The 17188-nt window shown below is 42.5% G+C and overlaps 1 protein-coding gene across 1 annotated transcript in view; it reads right to left on the reverse strand.

The window, feature by feature from the left end:
- Window positions 1-17188, reverse strand: part of ELOA (elongin A) — a 252922-nt gene that overhangs the window by 131830 nt on the left and 103904 nt on the right. Inside the window, exons 5-8 of the mRNA XM_053707297.1 lie at window positions 4166-4271; window positions 1174-1335; window positions 697-794; window positions 368-548 (exon numbers count right to left, since the gene is read on the reverse strand). Of these exons, the coding sequence (XP_053563272.1) occupies window positions 368-548; window positions 697-794; window positions 1174-1335; window positions 4166-4271 (547 nt within the window). The remainder of the gene's footprint in view (window positions 1-367; window positions 549-696; window positions 795-1173; window positions 1336-4165; window positions 4272-17188) is intronic.

The following is a 17188-nucleotide window of genomic DNA, read 5'->3' on the forward strand; positions in this document are numbered from 1 at the left end:
ACAATGTGTTAATGCCCGAGAAGTTTTTTAAGATTTAGCACAACACACTGTACTAACTGCAAGTCAATAGATAATAAATACAAAGGCATGTGATCAGGGGGCTGTCAGAAGATGCTTAGATACAAGGTAATCACAGAGGTTAAAAGTATATTAATATAACTGTGTTGGTTATGCAATACAGTTTTCCACTGTAAGAGGCTGCCCACATTAAGCCTACCCAGCCATGTACAATCACCTGTCAAAGATCAAAAGCAATTTACTAGGTAAATGCTCTTATTGTGTGTTACAAAGTCACCTGATATTAGGTTTTGTTGATTACTACTCTGACCATACTACTCAGTTTACCATTGCACACTTTGTTTCTTACCTTTGGGCTTGTTAGCGTGAGCAGAACGGATATTCTGAGTCAGCATCAGCAGCCTCTGCTCACGTGCCTCATGCAGACGTAGGTACATTTCTCTCCAGGACTCAAACTCCTCTGCCTTTTGATTCTTAAAGTCTCGTTGACAGTGATTCATCCAAAGGCGATCTGTGTCTTCAATTAGAACCTGTACACAAACAGTATGATTCTTTTAACAAGTCATATTTATTGTACAAGTTTGGAGCTTTTTATAAAAGTGAACAACAAAATGTAGACAGACAATATGGATTATGGATTTATATTCACTAGTAAATGTAATGATGGTTTAGACTCACGTGGTTACATTCCTCGATACGATACAGCTGGTCTGGTGTGCACTTCTCCAACACTGGCTCCAGGACTGAATAGGGGACACCTCCAACTTCATAAATAGCTGAAAACATTAACCTGTTGTGAAACATCAGCTAATACATACCTAATCCAAAAGCATATGAAAAGGTGGCCAAGTGTACAGATAGGGACCTGAACCAAGGTACAGTAATGTGCTGTGATTATTTTTTGAAAGGTTTTAGCAAAAACTGGAGGCTTATATGAGAGACAGAAATAAGGGACTATAAACCATAGCAGAAAATTTCAACCACCATTTAATTTTAACTGTCATTAATCCGGACAAAGTTTAGTTCAATTTAAATAATAAAATGCTTTCCATCCACAAGTTTGTGTTCCAGGGTAATCACATCATTGCAACTTGCTCCGCTTCTCCCCATCCCCTCTAAGTGTGCACTACCATATACTAACACTGCGGTACTCACAGTCTATATTGTTGGCTAAGACACGTATGCACTGTTCATACAAAGACATCATCTTGGGTAGGTAGGCTGTTTTAGATCCAGAATACACTTGCATCTTAGAGTTGAATCTACGTCCCGTGAATCCAGATGAATCATCATCCTCTTGAGCAGATACCAGTGGTGCTAAATAAAAAGTGAGAGCTGTTATTGGTATATACAAGAAAATTAGGCAAAGCACAGGAAAATACACACTTAACACTATGGACAATATCTGTGCTATTTAAAAGGCTATAAAAACAGAGAAGAGCGATGCCTTCCATAGAAAGTAATGAGGCTCTCTGGAATACATAATTTCACAGCGGAGAGAGAATTTAACAGAACGCCTGGTGCTAATATAAAGGCTCAGTTTGCAGCAAATACAGAGTAAATTGAAATGTTTTCTCTACAATTTAACTTGTCTTTGCCAGTAATTTAGTATATATTACTTAGCTGTCAGTTAAATGTGAATTTTGAGCAAACGTTACCTGCATTCAGCTAGTGAGATGAATCAGTGAGATCTGCTTATGTAAAATGATTACAGAATTCCACAAAAATTGTGAGAGAGCTTCAGACATACCCTTTTTGAACTCCCCCTATTCTCCAGGGAATGCCTCAGACCCCCAACCCCCCACACTTTCTGAAGCTTTGTTTCAATTTACAAAAGAGAAAATACTATGTAATTTGTGAAAGATACACATAAATATGTATGATCCTAATCTGTTACAGTAACACAAAAACTTTCAATCAGAATTTGTAAAACCACTGTGGGGATTAAATCTAAATTTATTAAAATATAAAATAGAAAGTGCAAACCTTAAATGTAATAATACTGAAAGGACCCAACCTGAAGTGTAGAATAATATAAAATACAAAGCTCAAGGTGTAACAAAACTCATATGATGCAGTGCTATACTGCACAAGGCTTGTCTCTATTTCACATACAGTAATGCAGGGAATGCCTCTTAGAAAAGTATAGCAAATTTGCCTGTCTAGAATTTTGTGAGAGATCTTGCAGTGCTGGAGGCTTTCGCTCTTTTTCTTTCATCATTCAATGAGTTCAGCCCCTATGAAGTCCGCACTACAATTTCTCTCCAAGCAGGAGAATCGTTTATCATCAGGGCCTTTAGTTTTTAGCAAATACAAGAAAAACATTAACTCTGTTTTGCTCATGCTCAGAAGAAGCAGAATACAACATACGGTCAAAAAATGTCTGCCCTCTTATATCCCTGAGGGTAGGTGCTACAATGAGAAATTCTAAGTGCTAATGTTGCAAGAAAATAAGTAGCTTGCTTGCTGTTTCCTATTTAAGTTTACTTTGATTTAACATTTGTTTTTCCTGTTTAATATGCCTTATCACTAACGTAGGCAAAGAGAATGACTGGAGTGGGAGGGAAGGGAGGAGCTATTTAACAGCTCTGCTGTGTTGCTCTTTGCCTCCTGACCAGGAGGAGAATTAAGATGATCCGTGGACTCATCATGTCTTAAAAAATAAACGTATCTCATACACAATTGACATACATTATATATATGCATGTATACACACAAAACCAATCTACACGAACTCAGGTCAAGCACTTTATATACACACACACACACACATATAACACACACATATATAACACACAGAGAAAACCCTGCACTCACTAGCAAGCTCACAGCTAAGATTTAAAAGCAAAAATGGAAAGGTTAGTTACCGCATCTGCCAAACCCTTCCCTTGTTCCCAGTTTGTTTGGATTTGAGAGCTTGCATTGTGTGGCTGTTTTAGGGTCCCAGGTTTTGGAAAGGACCTTGACGTGGTACTTGGACTTGTCCCATTTGGCCAGATGTGGTAACTAACCTTTTCATTTTAGCCTTTAAATCTTAGCTGTGAGCTTGCTAGTGAGTGAGTTTTCTCTATGTGTTGTATTAATTTGTTTTGTAATTTCCCCTATGGTTCTTGCACCCAGACCTGTCTGGGGTTAACTGCCTGTGACTCTGGTGACAGCACAGCTTATTGTGAGTGCCACTGAGCACCCAGGGCTGAATATGTTGCAGGGCCATGGGATGTGTACCCAGTACGGTCTAGGATTGCAGTCCCCTTCTGTGTTTTATATATTACTGGGGTGATTACATAAGCCTGTGCACCATTCCCTTGTTCCCAGTTTGTTTGGATTTGAGAGCTTGCATTGTGTGGCTGTTTTAGGGTCCCAGGTTTTGGAAAGGACCTTGACGTGGTACCAGGGCTTGTCCCATTTGGCCAGATGCGGTAACTAAACTTTCCATTTTTGCTTTTAAATCTTAGCTGTGTGATTGCTAGTGAGTGCAGAGTTTTCTCTGTGTGTTGTATTAATTTGTTTTGTAATTTCCTCTATGGTTCTTGCACCCAGACCTGTCTGGGGTTAACTGCCTGTGACTCTGGTGACAGCACAGCTTCCAGCTTCTTGTGAGTGCCACTGAGCACCCAGGGCTGAGCATGTTGCAGGGTCATAGGATGTGTACCCAATCCGGTCTAGGAGTGCAGTACCCTTCCGTGTTTTATATATATATATATATACATATATATATATATATATATATATATATATATATATATATATATATATATATAAATACACACACATATATATATTTATTTATTTACGGGTAAAGTAAGAAATCGGGGTAATCCTAGGATTACCCGGTTAAACGGACATTACCCAAGCGGCTGTGGGTAAAGCCCGATGTCCTGTAATTCCCTCCATCTACACAATTTCTTTTGCCTCCTCCTGGGGGTTCAAGGAAGGAGCCCCGCCAATCCACTGGCATACACCCAAAGTAAACCTTGGGGAATAAACCCCCCCAGACAGAGGCAAAAAAGATAGTGAAGATGGGTGAATTACAGTGTATGCTATATATGTTTGATATCTGACTTTACCCATATATATACATACACACATATTCATATACACACATACAATGACCTTACATATAGACACCCACTAAATTTGCACTCACTTTTCCTCTTGGAGATCACTGGAGAAGTTTCAATGGAGGGAAGTGGCCGATAGACAGGTTGGATCATAGGCAGAGGAATATCAGGTAACACAGGGACCTGGTTTATCTGTATAGAGAAATATGCAAAAACAGAAATGTACACGTGGCGATCATTTATTTTTCTAGAATTCATTCTATGACTTCACTAAGAAATTATATTTTATAATATGCAAGCACAAAATGATCAGATTCATTTCCCAACTTGTAGATTTATAAAATAGACAACATGGTTATTACATTTAGACATGGAACCCAGCAAATTGCCTCTCCCTACTGTCTCCTCTCTTATCCACCACAAAGCCACAGGTTTGCAGGAGCATACTAAGCCCTGGGTGCCACTCCCCCATCTCCTGCCACACTGTGTGTAACACTTTGAACAGTGCTTTGTGCATACAATGGTGCACCAGTACCACCACTTATGTAATCAGCCTGGTTGCTTTCTGCAAAACAGCCAGGACCATAGATCTCATTTACAGCCCTATATGATGAAGAGCCTAAAAGGCAAGGATGAATGGAGAGGTAGAAGTGAAGGCAGCACGTGAAGTGTTTAAAATATTGCTCTGTGTGTGAGTGCTCGGCAAATGGATTAAATCACTGGCCCATGTAATTTAAAGGGACAGTCAACACCAGAATTTTTGTTGTTTAAAAAACAGAATTTATGCTTACCTGATAAATTACTTTCTCTTGTGGTGTATCCAGTCCACGGATTCATCCTTTACTTGTGGGATATTCTCATTCCCTACAGGAAGTGGCAAAGAGAGCACACAGCAGAGCTGTCCATATAGCTCCTCCTCTATCTCCACCACCCAGTCATTCGACCAAAGGTTAGGAAGAAAAAGGAGAAACCATAGGGTGCATTGGTGACTGTAGTTTAAACAAAACATTTTTTACTTGACTCAATTGCCAGGGCGGGCCGTGGACTGGATACACCACAAGAGAAAGTAATTTGTCAGGTAAGCATAAATTCTGTTTTCTCTTGTAAGGTGTATCCAGTCCACGGATTCATCCTTTACTTGTGGGATACCAATACCAAAGCTTTAGGACACGGATGAAGGGAGAGAACAAGACAGGTACCTTAAACGGAAGGCACCACTGCTTGCAAAACCTCTTTCCTAAAAATAGCCTCCAAAGAAGCAAAAGTATCGAATTTGGAAAATTTGGAAAAAGTATGCAGTGAAGACCAAGTCGCTGCCTTACAAATCTGTTCAACAGAAGCCTCATTTTTAAAAGCCCATGTGGAAGCCACTGCTCTGGTAGAATGAGCAGTAACAGTTTCAGGAGGCTGCTGGCCAGCAGTCTCATAGGCCAAACGGATGATGCTTTTCAGCCAAAAAGAAAGAGAGGTAGCAGTCGCTTTCTGACCTCTCCTCTTACCAGAATAGATAACAAACAAGGAAGATGTTTGTCTGAAATCCTTAGTTGCTTGTAAATAGAACTTTAAAGCACGAACTACATCAAGATTGTGTAACAGACGTTCCTTCTTCGAAGAAGGGTTAGGACACAGAGAAGGAACAACTATCTCCTGGTTAATATTCTTGTTAGAAACAACTTTAGGAAGAAAACCAGGTTTGGTACGCAAAACTACCTTATCTGCGTGGAACACCAGGTAAGGTGAATCACATTGCAAGGCAGATAATTCTGAGACTCTTCGAGCAGAAGAGATAGCTACCAAAAACAAAACTTTCCAAGATAACAACTTAATATCTATGGAATGTAAGGGTTCAAACGGAACCCCTTGAAGAACTGAAAGAACTAGATTTAGACTCCATGGCGGAGCCACGGGTCTATAAACAGGCTTGATTCTGACTAAAGCCTGAGTAAACGCTTGAACGTCTGGTACCTCTGCCAGACGCTTGTGTAAAAGGATAGACAGAGCAGATATCTGTCCTTTTAAGGAACTAGCTGACAATCCTTTCTCCAAACCTTCTTGGAGGAAAGACAATATCCTTGGAATCCTTATCTTACTCCATGAGTAACCCTTGGATTCACACCAACAAAGATATTTCCGCCATATCTTATGGTAGATTTTCCTGGTGACAGGCTTTCTAGCCTGAATCAGAGTGTCTATAACTGACTCAGAGAAACCACGCTTTGATAAAATTAAGCGTTCAATCTCCAAGCAGTCAGACGCAGAGAAATTAGATTTGGATGCTTGAACGGACCCTGTATTAGAAGATCCTGCCTCATTGGCAATGTCCATGGTGGGACAGATGACATGTCCACTAGGTCTGCATACCAAGTCCTGCGTGGCCACGCAGGCGCTATCAGAAACACCGAAGCCTTCTCCTGCTTGATTCTGGCGACCAGAGGAGGGAGAAGAGGAAACGGTGGAAAAACATAAGCCAGATTGAAGGACCAAGGCGCTGCTAGAGCATCTATCAATACCGCCTTGGGATCCCGGGACCTGGACCCGTAGAGAGGAAGTTTGGTGTTTTGACGGGACGCCATCAGATCCAACTCTGGGGTGCCCCATAGCTGAGTCAGCTGGGCAAAAATCTCCGGGTGGAGTTCCCACTCCCCCGGGTGAAAAGTCTGACGACTTAGAAAATCCGCCTCCCAGTTGTCTACTCCTGGGATGTGAATTGCTGAGAGATGGCAGGAGTGATCCTCCGCCCACCTGATTATTTTGGTTACTTCCGTCATCGCTAGGGAACTCTTCGTTAAGGGCGTAAGGATGTCTTGTGTTTATCCTCATTGTTGGAATGTGCTATTTTAAAGGATTCTAATAAAGTGACTTTTAATTTTCCCTAAGAGTGCTGCTTTAACGTGTTTTTTTTGGATCTTGGTATTACGGCTTGCTTCAATTCAATTCAATTCACGCCCCAAACAATTGCAGCATGCTGTGTCTATCAGTGGAGGAGACTGTCGGCTTTAGACCTGGAGCAGCGTAGAGGATTTGTCAACTCTTTGTTCCCCCCTGATGATTGACGTAAGCTACAGTCGTGATGTTGTCCGACTGAAATCTGATGAATTTGGCCGCAGCTAGTTGAGGCCATGCCTGAAGAGCGTTGAATATCGCCCTCAGTTCCAGAATGTTTATCGGGAGAAGAGTTTCTTCCCGAGACCATAAGCCCTGAGCTTTCAGGGAGTCCCAGACCGCACCCCAGCCTAACAGACTGGCGTCGGTCGTTACAATGATCCACTCTGGCCTGCGGAAACATATTCCCTGAGAGAGGTGATCCTGAGACAACCACCAGAGAAGAGAATCTCTGGTCTCCTGGTCCAACTGAATTTGAGGAGACAAATCTGCATAATCCCCATTCCACTGTTTGAGCATGCATAGTTGCAGTGGTCTGAGGTGTATCCAAGCAAAAGGGACTATGTCCATTGCTGCTACCATTAATCCGATTGTCTCCATGCACTGAGCTACAGATGGCCGGGGAATGGAATAAAGAGCTCAGCAAGTAGTTAAGAGTTTTAATTTTCTGACCTCCGTCAGAAATATTTTCATTTCTACCGAATCTAATAGAGTCCCTAGGAAGGGAACCCTTGTGAGAGGGGAAAGAGAACTCTTTTTGATGTTCACCTTCCACCCATGAGACCTCAGAAAGGCCAATACAATCTCTGTGTGAGACTTGGCTCTTTGGAAAGACGGCGCCTGAATTAAGATTTCGTCTAGGTAAGGCGCCACTGCTATGCCCCGCGGTCTTAGGACCGCCAGGAGGGACCCTAGCACCTTTGTGAAAATTCTGGAAGCAGTGGCTAAGCCGAAGGGAAGAGCCACAAACTGGTAATGCTTGTCCAGAAAAGCGAACCTGAGAAACTGGTGATGATCTTCGTGTATAGGGATGTGTAGGTATGCATCCTTTAGATCCACAGTAGTCATATATTGACCTTTCTGGATCATTGGTAAGATTGTCCGAATGGTCTCCATTTTGAATGATGGGACTCTGAGGAATCTGTTTAGAATTTTTAGATCCAGGATGGGTCTGAAAGTTCCCTCTTTTTTGGGAACCACAAACAGGTTTGAGTAAAAACCCAACCCTTGTTCCGCAATTGGAACTGGGTGGATCACTCCCATTTTATGTAGATCTTCTACACAGCGTAAAAACGCCTCTTTCTTTGTCTGATCTGTAGACAGACGAGAAATGTGGAACCTTCCCCTTGGAGGAGAGTCCATGAATTCTAGAAGATATCCCTGGGATACAATCTCTAATGCCCAAGGATCGTGTACATCTCTTGCCCAGGCCTGAGCGAAGAGAGAGAGTCTGCCCCCTACTAGATCCGGTCCCGTATTGGGGGCTACCCCTTCATGCTGTCTTGGTGGCAGCTGCAGGCTTCTTGGCCTGTTTACCCTTATTCCAGCCCTGGTAAGGTTTACAGGCTGCCTTGGGCTGTGAAGCGTTACCCTCTTGCCTTGCAGCCGGAGAGGATGAAGAGGGGCCGTTTCTGAAATTACGAAAGGAACGAAAATTAGCTTTGTTCTTTGTCTTAAAGGGCTTGTCCTGAGGGAGAGCATGGCCTTTTCTCCCGGTGATTTCTGAAATAATCTCTTTCAATTCAGGCCCGAAGAGGGTCTTTCCTTTGAAAGGAATGTTCAAAAGCTTGGATTTAGACGACACATCGGCCGACCAGGACTTTAGCCATAGCGCCCTGCGCACCAAAATGGCGAAACCTGAATTTTTCGCCGCTAACTTAGCTATTTGGAAAGCGGCGTCAGTGATAAAAGAATTAGCTAGCTTTAGAGCCTTAATTCTATCCATAATTTCCTCATATGAAGTCTTCGTCTGGAGCGAGTCTTCCAGCGCCTCAAACCAGAAAGCAGCTGCAGTAGTTACAGGAATAATGCAGGCAATAGGTTGGAGAAGAAAACCTTGTTGAACAAAAATTTTCTTAAGTAAACCCTCTAATTTTTTATCCATAGGGTCTTTTAAAGCACAACTGTCTTCAATTGGTATGGTTGTGCGTTTAGCAAGTGAAGAAACAGCCCCCTCCACCTTAGGGACCATCTGCCACGAGTCCCGCATGGGGTCAGATATGGGGAACATTTTCTTAAAAACAGGAGGGGGAACAAAGGGGACACCTGGTCTATCCCACTCCCTAGTAACGATATCTGCAATCCTCTTAGGGACCGGAAACGCATCAGTGTAAACAGGGACCTCTAAGTACTTGTCCATTTTACACAATTTCTCTGGGACCACCAAAGGGTCGCAGTCATCCAGAGTAGCTAATACCTCCCTGAGCAACACGCGGAGGTGTTCTAGTTTAAATTTAAAAGCCAATGTATCTGCATCTGTCTGAGGAGGAACCCTTCCTGAATCAGAGACTTCTCCCTCAGACATCAAATCCCTCACTCCCACTTCAGAGCGTTGTGAGGGTATATCAGATACAGCTACCAAAGTGTCAGAATGCTCATAATCTGTTCTTAAAACGGAGCTATCACGCTTTGCAGGTAACACGGGCAGTTTAGATATAAAAGATGCAAGAGAATTATCCATGACTGCCGCTAAGTTTTGTAATGTAAAAGGGTTTGACGCACTAGAGGTACTAGGCGTCGCTTGATCGGGCATAACTGGTTGTGACACTTGGGGAGAGGCAGACGGGCTACCCTCGTTACCTTCAGTCTGAGAATCATCTTGGGCCACATTCTTAAGTGCAACAATATGATCTTTAAAGTGTATAGACATATCAGTACAAGTGGGACACATTCTGAGAGGGGGTTCCACCATGGCTTCTAAACACATTGAACAAGGATTTTCCTTGGTGTCAGACATGTTTAACAGACTAGTAGTATACACAAACAGGCTTGGAAATCACTTTAATCAAATAAAAAACACAATTTGAAAAAAACGTTACTGTGCCTTTAAGAGATAAAAAAGGCACACAATTTTGCAAAACAGTGAAAAATGCAGTAATCCTTTTGAAATTTTCACAGTATGTACCTAGAGCCTTAGTAAGATTGCACCACTAGTAGCAAAACGATTAACCCATTAATGCCCAAACCGGAGCAGCCTAAAGCCAACACCCGGTTAAAAATACTACAGCACCTTGCCACAGCACTGCTGTGGCCCTACCTGCCCTTAGGGACCAGATTTGCGGGAATAAAGCTTCCTTTAGGCCCTCAAACAGCAGCAGGACCCTCCATGTGAAGCAGCATGAACTTCTATGTAATTCTAACTGCGCATCAGAGGCGCGACATTAGGCCCCTCCCACTCTACTCCAGAGCTATGAGGCCTAAGAAATCACTCCAAAGTGAATAAAAAATAGCCATGTGGGTAATAACCCCAGAAAGAACCCAAAAGGACTTTCAAAGTGTCTTTTTTCCTAAGAAAACAATCGATTGCCCTGATTAGTGTCAACCAGCATAATTAGCCCTGTTATGTAAGGATTCAATTCCTTACTAAGTCTCTGAACATAGCTTACCCTCCCCTCATGGGGATATTGTCAGTCTCTTCTAGCATTATCTCAGTCTTGTCTAGAAATAAATGACTGAACATACCTCATTGCAGTTCCCCTGCAAACTGTTCCCCCCAACTGAAGTTTTCTGGTACTCCTCAGTCCTGTGTGGGAACAGCAGTGGATTTTAGTTACAACATGCTAAAATCATTTTCCTCTCAGCAGAAATCTTCATCACTTTTCTGCTAGAGAGTAAATAGTACAAACCGGTACCATTTAAAATAACAAACTTTTGATTGAAGATAATAAAAACTACAATTCTAACACCACATTCACTTTACCCTACCGAGAGAGACCCTAGTGCTTAGAGCCGGCAAAGAGAATGACTGGGGGGTGGAGCTAGAGGGGGAGTTATATGGACAGCTCTGCTGTGTGCTCTCTTTGCTACTTCCTGTAGGGAAGGAGAATATCCCACAAGTAAAGGATGAATCCGTGGACTGGAAGATAATCCCTTTATTACCCATTCCCCAGTTTTGCATATCCAACCTCTGTAATTATCTTGTATCTAAGCCTCTGCTGACTGCCCCCTTATTTCAGTTCTTTTGACAGACATGCAGTTTAGCCAATCAGTGCTCACTCCTAGGTCACTTTACGTGCATGAGCTCAATGTTATCTATATGAAACATGTGAACTAATGCCCTCTAGTGGTCAAAATGTATTCAGATTAGAGGCAGTCTTCAAGGTCTAAGAAATTAGCATATGAACCTCCTAGGTTTAGCTTTCAACTAAGAATACCAAGAGAACAAAGCAAAATTGGTGATAAAAGTAAATTGGGAAGTTGTTTAAAATTGCATTGCACTGTCCCTTTAACCACTATTTTCTATACATTTTTAGAGTTCTGTATATGTGTTTACATTTTCAAATGGACAGTAAACCATCATAATTTTTTGCTTTAAAAACATTGCAGCAATGTCAAAGTAATGCCCTGCTGCAGCTCTTCTAAAGCAGTTTCTAATGGATATTTTTGCACACTCTTGGGTGATTGATACACCATCTGATTGGCTGTACAGACTATATTAAGAAAACTGAACAAAAACAAGTTTAAAAGGGAACAATAAACACATTTCCTGCTCTATAATCAAGAATACTACATTATGGAAACTAAACTACAGTGCAGGTATCAGAAGGAGAGTTAGTGCACATGCGCAAACACAATGGAATATAGTGAAAGACAGATTAGTTGCTACAATCTAACAATCCTTATACACAGGATGGAAGGGAGGAAGAACAAGACAGGCAGACCTAAACAGAAGGCAACACAGCTTGAAGAACTTTTCTCTCAAAGGAAGCCTCAGCCGAGGCAAAAGTATCAAATTTGTAGAATTGCTCCACAGAAGCTTCATTTTAAAAGTCCAGGAAGAAGAGACAGCCCTAGTGGAATGAGCCATAATTCCCTCAGGAGGCTGTTGTCCAGCTGTCTCATAAGCTAACCGGATAACACTTCTCAACCAGAGAGAAGAGCAGTAGAAATGGCCTTCTGAGCCTTACGCTTACCAACGAACACAACGAACAGGGCAGTAGATTGCCAAAAATCTTTGGTTGCTTGCAGATAAAATTTTAGAGCCTGCACAACATTCAGATTGTGCAACAGACGTTCTTCTGAGAAAAAGGGTTAGGACAAAAGGAAGGAACAACAATTTTTTGATTGATGTTGCGATCCGACACTACCTTAGGAAGAAAAACCGACTTAGTACAAAGGACCGCCTTCTCCACATGAAAAATAAGGTAAGGAGAAACACATTGTAGAGCCCCAAAGTTCAGAGACTCTACGAGCAGAAGAATTAGCGAGGAGAACTAAAACTTTGCAGGATAACAACTTAATATTAACCGAATGCATAGGCTCAAACAGAGCCTGCTGTAGAACTCTAAGAACAAGGTTAAAGGGACAGTTTACGCAAAGATTTTCTCACCTTTAATTTGTTCCCAATATTCCACTTAACCTGCTGGAGTGTATTAAATTGTTTACAAGTAGCTCCTTTACCCTTATATTGGCATTTGAAATAGTTGATTTAGCATGTGGTATCCCCACCTATTCTCAAAGTTTGTGGCCGCAGGTCCAAGCTATAGATAAGCTTTGTAAACACAGCCAGCAGAAGAAAATACACTCCCCAGTTAGATATAGCAGAGATAAGGTAATAAAATGTTGATTTTCCATTGTTCTCTCCAAGTACTGGTGATTGTTTTATAGACAGATATAAGATAAAGAAGCAGGTATATGTACACAATGTGATACACTAATGGGATCTGATTATACCTACAAGCTCAACCCATTTTATTAGGTTGTGGCTTCAAAACACAAAATAAGAGCTTAAATATACACAAATAAACCTTAAAATGCTCATTTTCATAACTTTTTTACTCTGCAGTTGGTAAAAAAAAAGCAATTGTAAACACATTAAGGGAAAACTATTTTACAGTATACTGTCCCTTTAAGTTCCCGCCCACCCTCCCTCCATGGAGAAGCAACAGTCTTAAACACAGGCCTCATTCTGACCAAGGCCTGTACAAAAGATACATCAGGCAGATCTGCCAAATGTTTGTGTAAAAGAACTGACAGCACAGATATCTGACCCTACAGAGGACTGACTGGCAAGCCTTACTCCAGGTCCTCCTGAAGAAAAGATAGAATGCGGGGAACCCTCATCGACTCCAAAAGAAGCCCCTAGATTCTCACCAATAAAGGCATTTACACCACACCTTATGGTAAATCTTGTGAGTTACCGGCTTACGAGCCTGAAGCATGGTATCAATAACCCTTTTCTGAAAAACCACGCCTAGACAAAACTAGGCGTTCAATCTCCAAGCAGTCAGCTTCAGAGAATCTAGGTTTGGATGTAGGAAGGGACCTTGTAGTAGAAGTTCCTTCCCGAGAGGCAATTTTCCTGGGTGAAAAGACAACATCTTCACCAGGTCCGCAAACCAAGATTGGCGAAGCCACGCTGGAGTGATTAGATAACCGAAACCTGCTCCTGTTGATACAGGCTATTACCCGAGGAAGAAGGGCAAAATGGGGGAACAGATAAATCAGACCGAAGTCCCACGGCACCGCCAGGGTCTTGACCAGAGCTAATTGTGGATCCCTATATCTTGATCCGTATTTTGGAAGCTTGGCATTTAGACGAGACGCCATCAGATCCAACTCCGGAACTCCCCACCTGAGAGTTATCCTTGGAAATACTTCTGGAAGGAGGACCCACTCCCCTGGGTGAAAAGTCAGCCTGGATGTAGATGGCAGAAAAGTGACAAATATGAGACTCCACACACTGAAGAACGCAAGTCACCTCCTTCATAGCTAAAGTGCTCAGAGTATCTCCCTGGTGGGTTATATACGCCACAGAATTGATGTTGTTTGAAAATCTGAAAAATCAGACCAAACTTAATTAAGGCCAAGCTATCAGAGCAAAGGTGATGGCTCTCAACTCTAGGATATTTATAGAGTGAGCCTCCGCCCACCGAATTATCTTGGATACTTCTGTCATCGCTAAGGGACTCCTTGTTCCTCCCTGATGATTGATGTAAGCCACAGTCGTGATGATGTCCGAATGAAAACGGATCAATTTGGCCGAAGCCAACTGAGGACAAGCCTGAAGCGCATTGAATATTGCTCTTAATTCCAGAATATTGATCGAAAGTAGAGACTCCGACTGAGTCCACACACCCTGAGCTTTCAGGGAATTCCAGACTGCACCCCAACCTAGAAGACTGGCGTCCGTTGTCACTATCACCCATGAGGGTCTGCAGAAGCACGTCCCTTGGGACAGATGATCCGGCGACAACCACCAAAGAAGAGAGTCTCTTGTCTCTTGATCCAGATCTATCTGAGGAGACAAATTAGCACAATTTCCATTCCACTGCCTGAGCATGCTCAGTTGTAGCGGTCTGAGATTAAAATGAGCAAACGGAATGTCCATTGCCGCCACCATCAATCCAATTACCTCCATGCACTGAGCCACTGATGGCCGAGGATTGGGCTGAAGGGCTCGGCATGTATTCAGAATCTTTGACTTTCTGACCTCCGTCAAGAAAATTTTCATGAATAAGGAATCTATGAGAGTTCCCAAGAAGGGAACCCGTTTCTGTGGAAGTAATGAACTCTTTTCTAGATTCACCTTCCACCCGTGAGTCCTCAGAAAGGACAGAACTATGTCTGTATGAGATTTTGTCAGATGGTAAGACGACGCCTAGATCAGAATATCGTCCAGATAAGGCGCCACTGCAATTCCCCGTGGCCTGAGAACCGCCAGAAGTGATCCTAGAACCTTCGTGAAGATCCTGGGTGCTGTGGCCAACCCGAAGGGAAGAGCCACAAACTGAAAATGTCTGTTCAGGAAGGCAAACCTTAGGAACTGGTGATGATCCTTGTGGATAGGAATATGAAGATATGCATCCTTCAAGTCCACGGAAGTCATATATTGACCCTCCTGGATCAATGGCAGAATTGTTTGAATAGTCTCCATCTTGAAGGATGGGACTCTGAGAAACTTGTTTAGACTTTTTAGATCTAAAATAGGTCGAAACGTGCCCTCTTTTTTGGGGACCACGAAAAGATTTGAGCAAAACCCCTGCCCCTTTTCCAGTATTGGAACGGGACGAATTACTCCCATAGTAGAGAGGTCTTTTACACAACGTAAGAACGCCTCTCTTTATCTGGTCTACAGACAATCGTGAAAGAAGAAACCTCCCCCTTGGGAGAGAATTTTTGAATTCCAGTTGATACCCTTGGGACACGATTTCCAGTGTCCAGGGGTCCTGAACATCTCTTACCCAAGCCTGGGCAAAGAGAGAAAGTATGCCCCCAACTAGATCCGGTCCCGGATCGGGGGCCGCCCCTTCATGCTGTCTTGGTAGCAGCAGCGGGCTTCTTGGGTTGTTTACCCTTGTTCCAAGCCTGGTTGGGTCTCCAGACGGACTTGGCCTGAGCAAAATTCCCTTCCTGTTTAGCGGAAGAAGAGGGGACTCCTTTGAAATTCCGAAAGGAACGAAAATTATTTTGTTTACCCCTTAGTTTAGCTGTTCTATCCTGAGGTAGGAGATGACCCTTACCTCCCGTAATGTCAGAAATTATTTCTTTCAAGTCAGGCCCGAATAGGCTTTTTCCTTTGAAAGGAATAGCCAAAAGCTTTGACTTAGATGACACATCAGCAGACCAAGATTTTAACCATAACGCTCTTCGCCCTAAAATGGCAAATCCGGCATTCTTAGGCGCCAATTTGGCAATCTGAAAGGCGGCATCCGTAATAAAAGAATTAGCCAGCTTAAGAGCCTTAATTCTATCTAAAAACATAATTTATGCTTACCTGATAAATGTATTTCTCTTGTGGTGTATCCAGTCTATGGATCATCCATTACTTGTGGGATATTCTCCTTCCCAACAGGAAGTTGCAAGAGGATCACCCACAGCAGAGCTGCTATATAGCTCCTTCCCTAACTGCCATATCCAGTCATTCGACCGAAACTAGCCGAGAAAGGAGAAACCATAGGGTGCAGTGGTGACAGTAGTTTAAAATTTAGACCTGCCTTAAAAGGACAGGGCGGGCCGTGGACTGGATACACCACAAGAGAAATAAATTTATCAGGTAAGCATAAATTATGTTTTCTCTTGTTAGGTGTATCCAGTCCACGGATCATCCATTACTTGTGGGATACCAATACCAAAGCTAAAGTACACGGATGAAGGGAGGGACAAGGCAGGTACTTAAACGGAAGGGACCACTGCCTGTAGAACCTTTCTCCCAAAAATAGCCTCCGAAGAAGCAAAAGTATCAAATTTGTAAAATTTTGAAAAGGTATGAAGCGAAGACCAAGTCGCCGCTTTGCAAATCTGTTCAACAGAAGCCTCATTTTTAAAGGCCCAGGTGGAAGCCACAGCTCTAGTAGAATGAGCTGTAATCCTTTCAGGGGGCTGCTGTCCAGCAGTCTCATAGGCTAAGCGTATTACGCTCCGAAGCCAAAACGAAAGAGAGGTTGCCGAAGCCTTTTGACCTCTCCTCTGTCCAGAGTAAACAACAAACAGGGAAGATGTTTGACGAAAATATTTAGTCGCTTGTAAGTAAAACTTTAAAGCACGGACTATGTCCAAATTATGTAAAAGACGTTCCTTCTTTGAAGAAGGATTAGGACACAATGATGGAACAATCTCTTGATTGATATTCTTGTTGGAAACTACCTTAGGTAAAAACCCAGGTTTTGTACGCAGAACTACTTTATCTGTATGGAAAATCAGATAAGGAGAATCACATTGTAAAGCTGATAACTCAGAGACTCTACGAGCCGAGGAAATATCCATCAAAAACAGAACTTTCCAAGATAAAAGTTTGATATCAATGGAATGAAGGGGTTCAAACGGAACTCCTTGAAGAACCTTAAGAACCAAGTTTAAGCTCCATGCAGGAGCAACAGGTTTAAACACAGGCTTAATTTTAACCAAAGCCTGACAAAATGCCTGGACGTCTGGAACCTCTGCCAGACGCTTGTGCAAAAGGATAGACAGAGCAGAAATCTGTCCCTTTAAAGAACTAGCTGATAATCCTTTATCCAAACCCTCTTGGAGAAAGGACAATATCCTAGGAATCCTAACCTTACTCCATG

This window comes from Bombina bombina, chromosome 3, assembly GCF_027579735.1.
Source record: "Bombina bombina isolate aBomBom1 chromosome 3, aBomBom1.pri, whole genome shotgun sequence".
NCBI classification, from domain to species: Eukaryota; Metazoa; Chordata; class Amphibia; order Anura; family Bombinatoridae; genus Bombina; species Bombina bombina.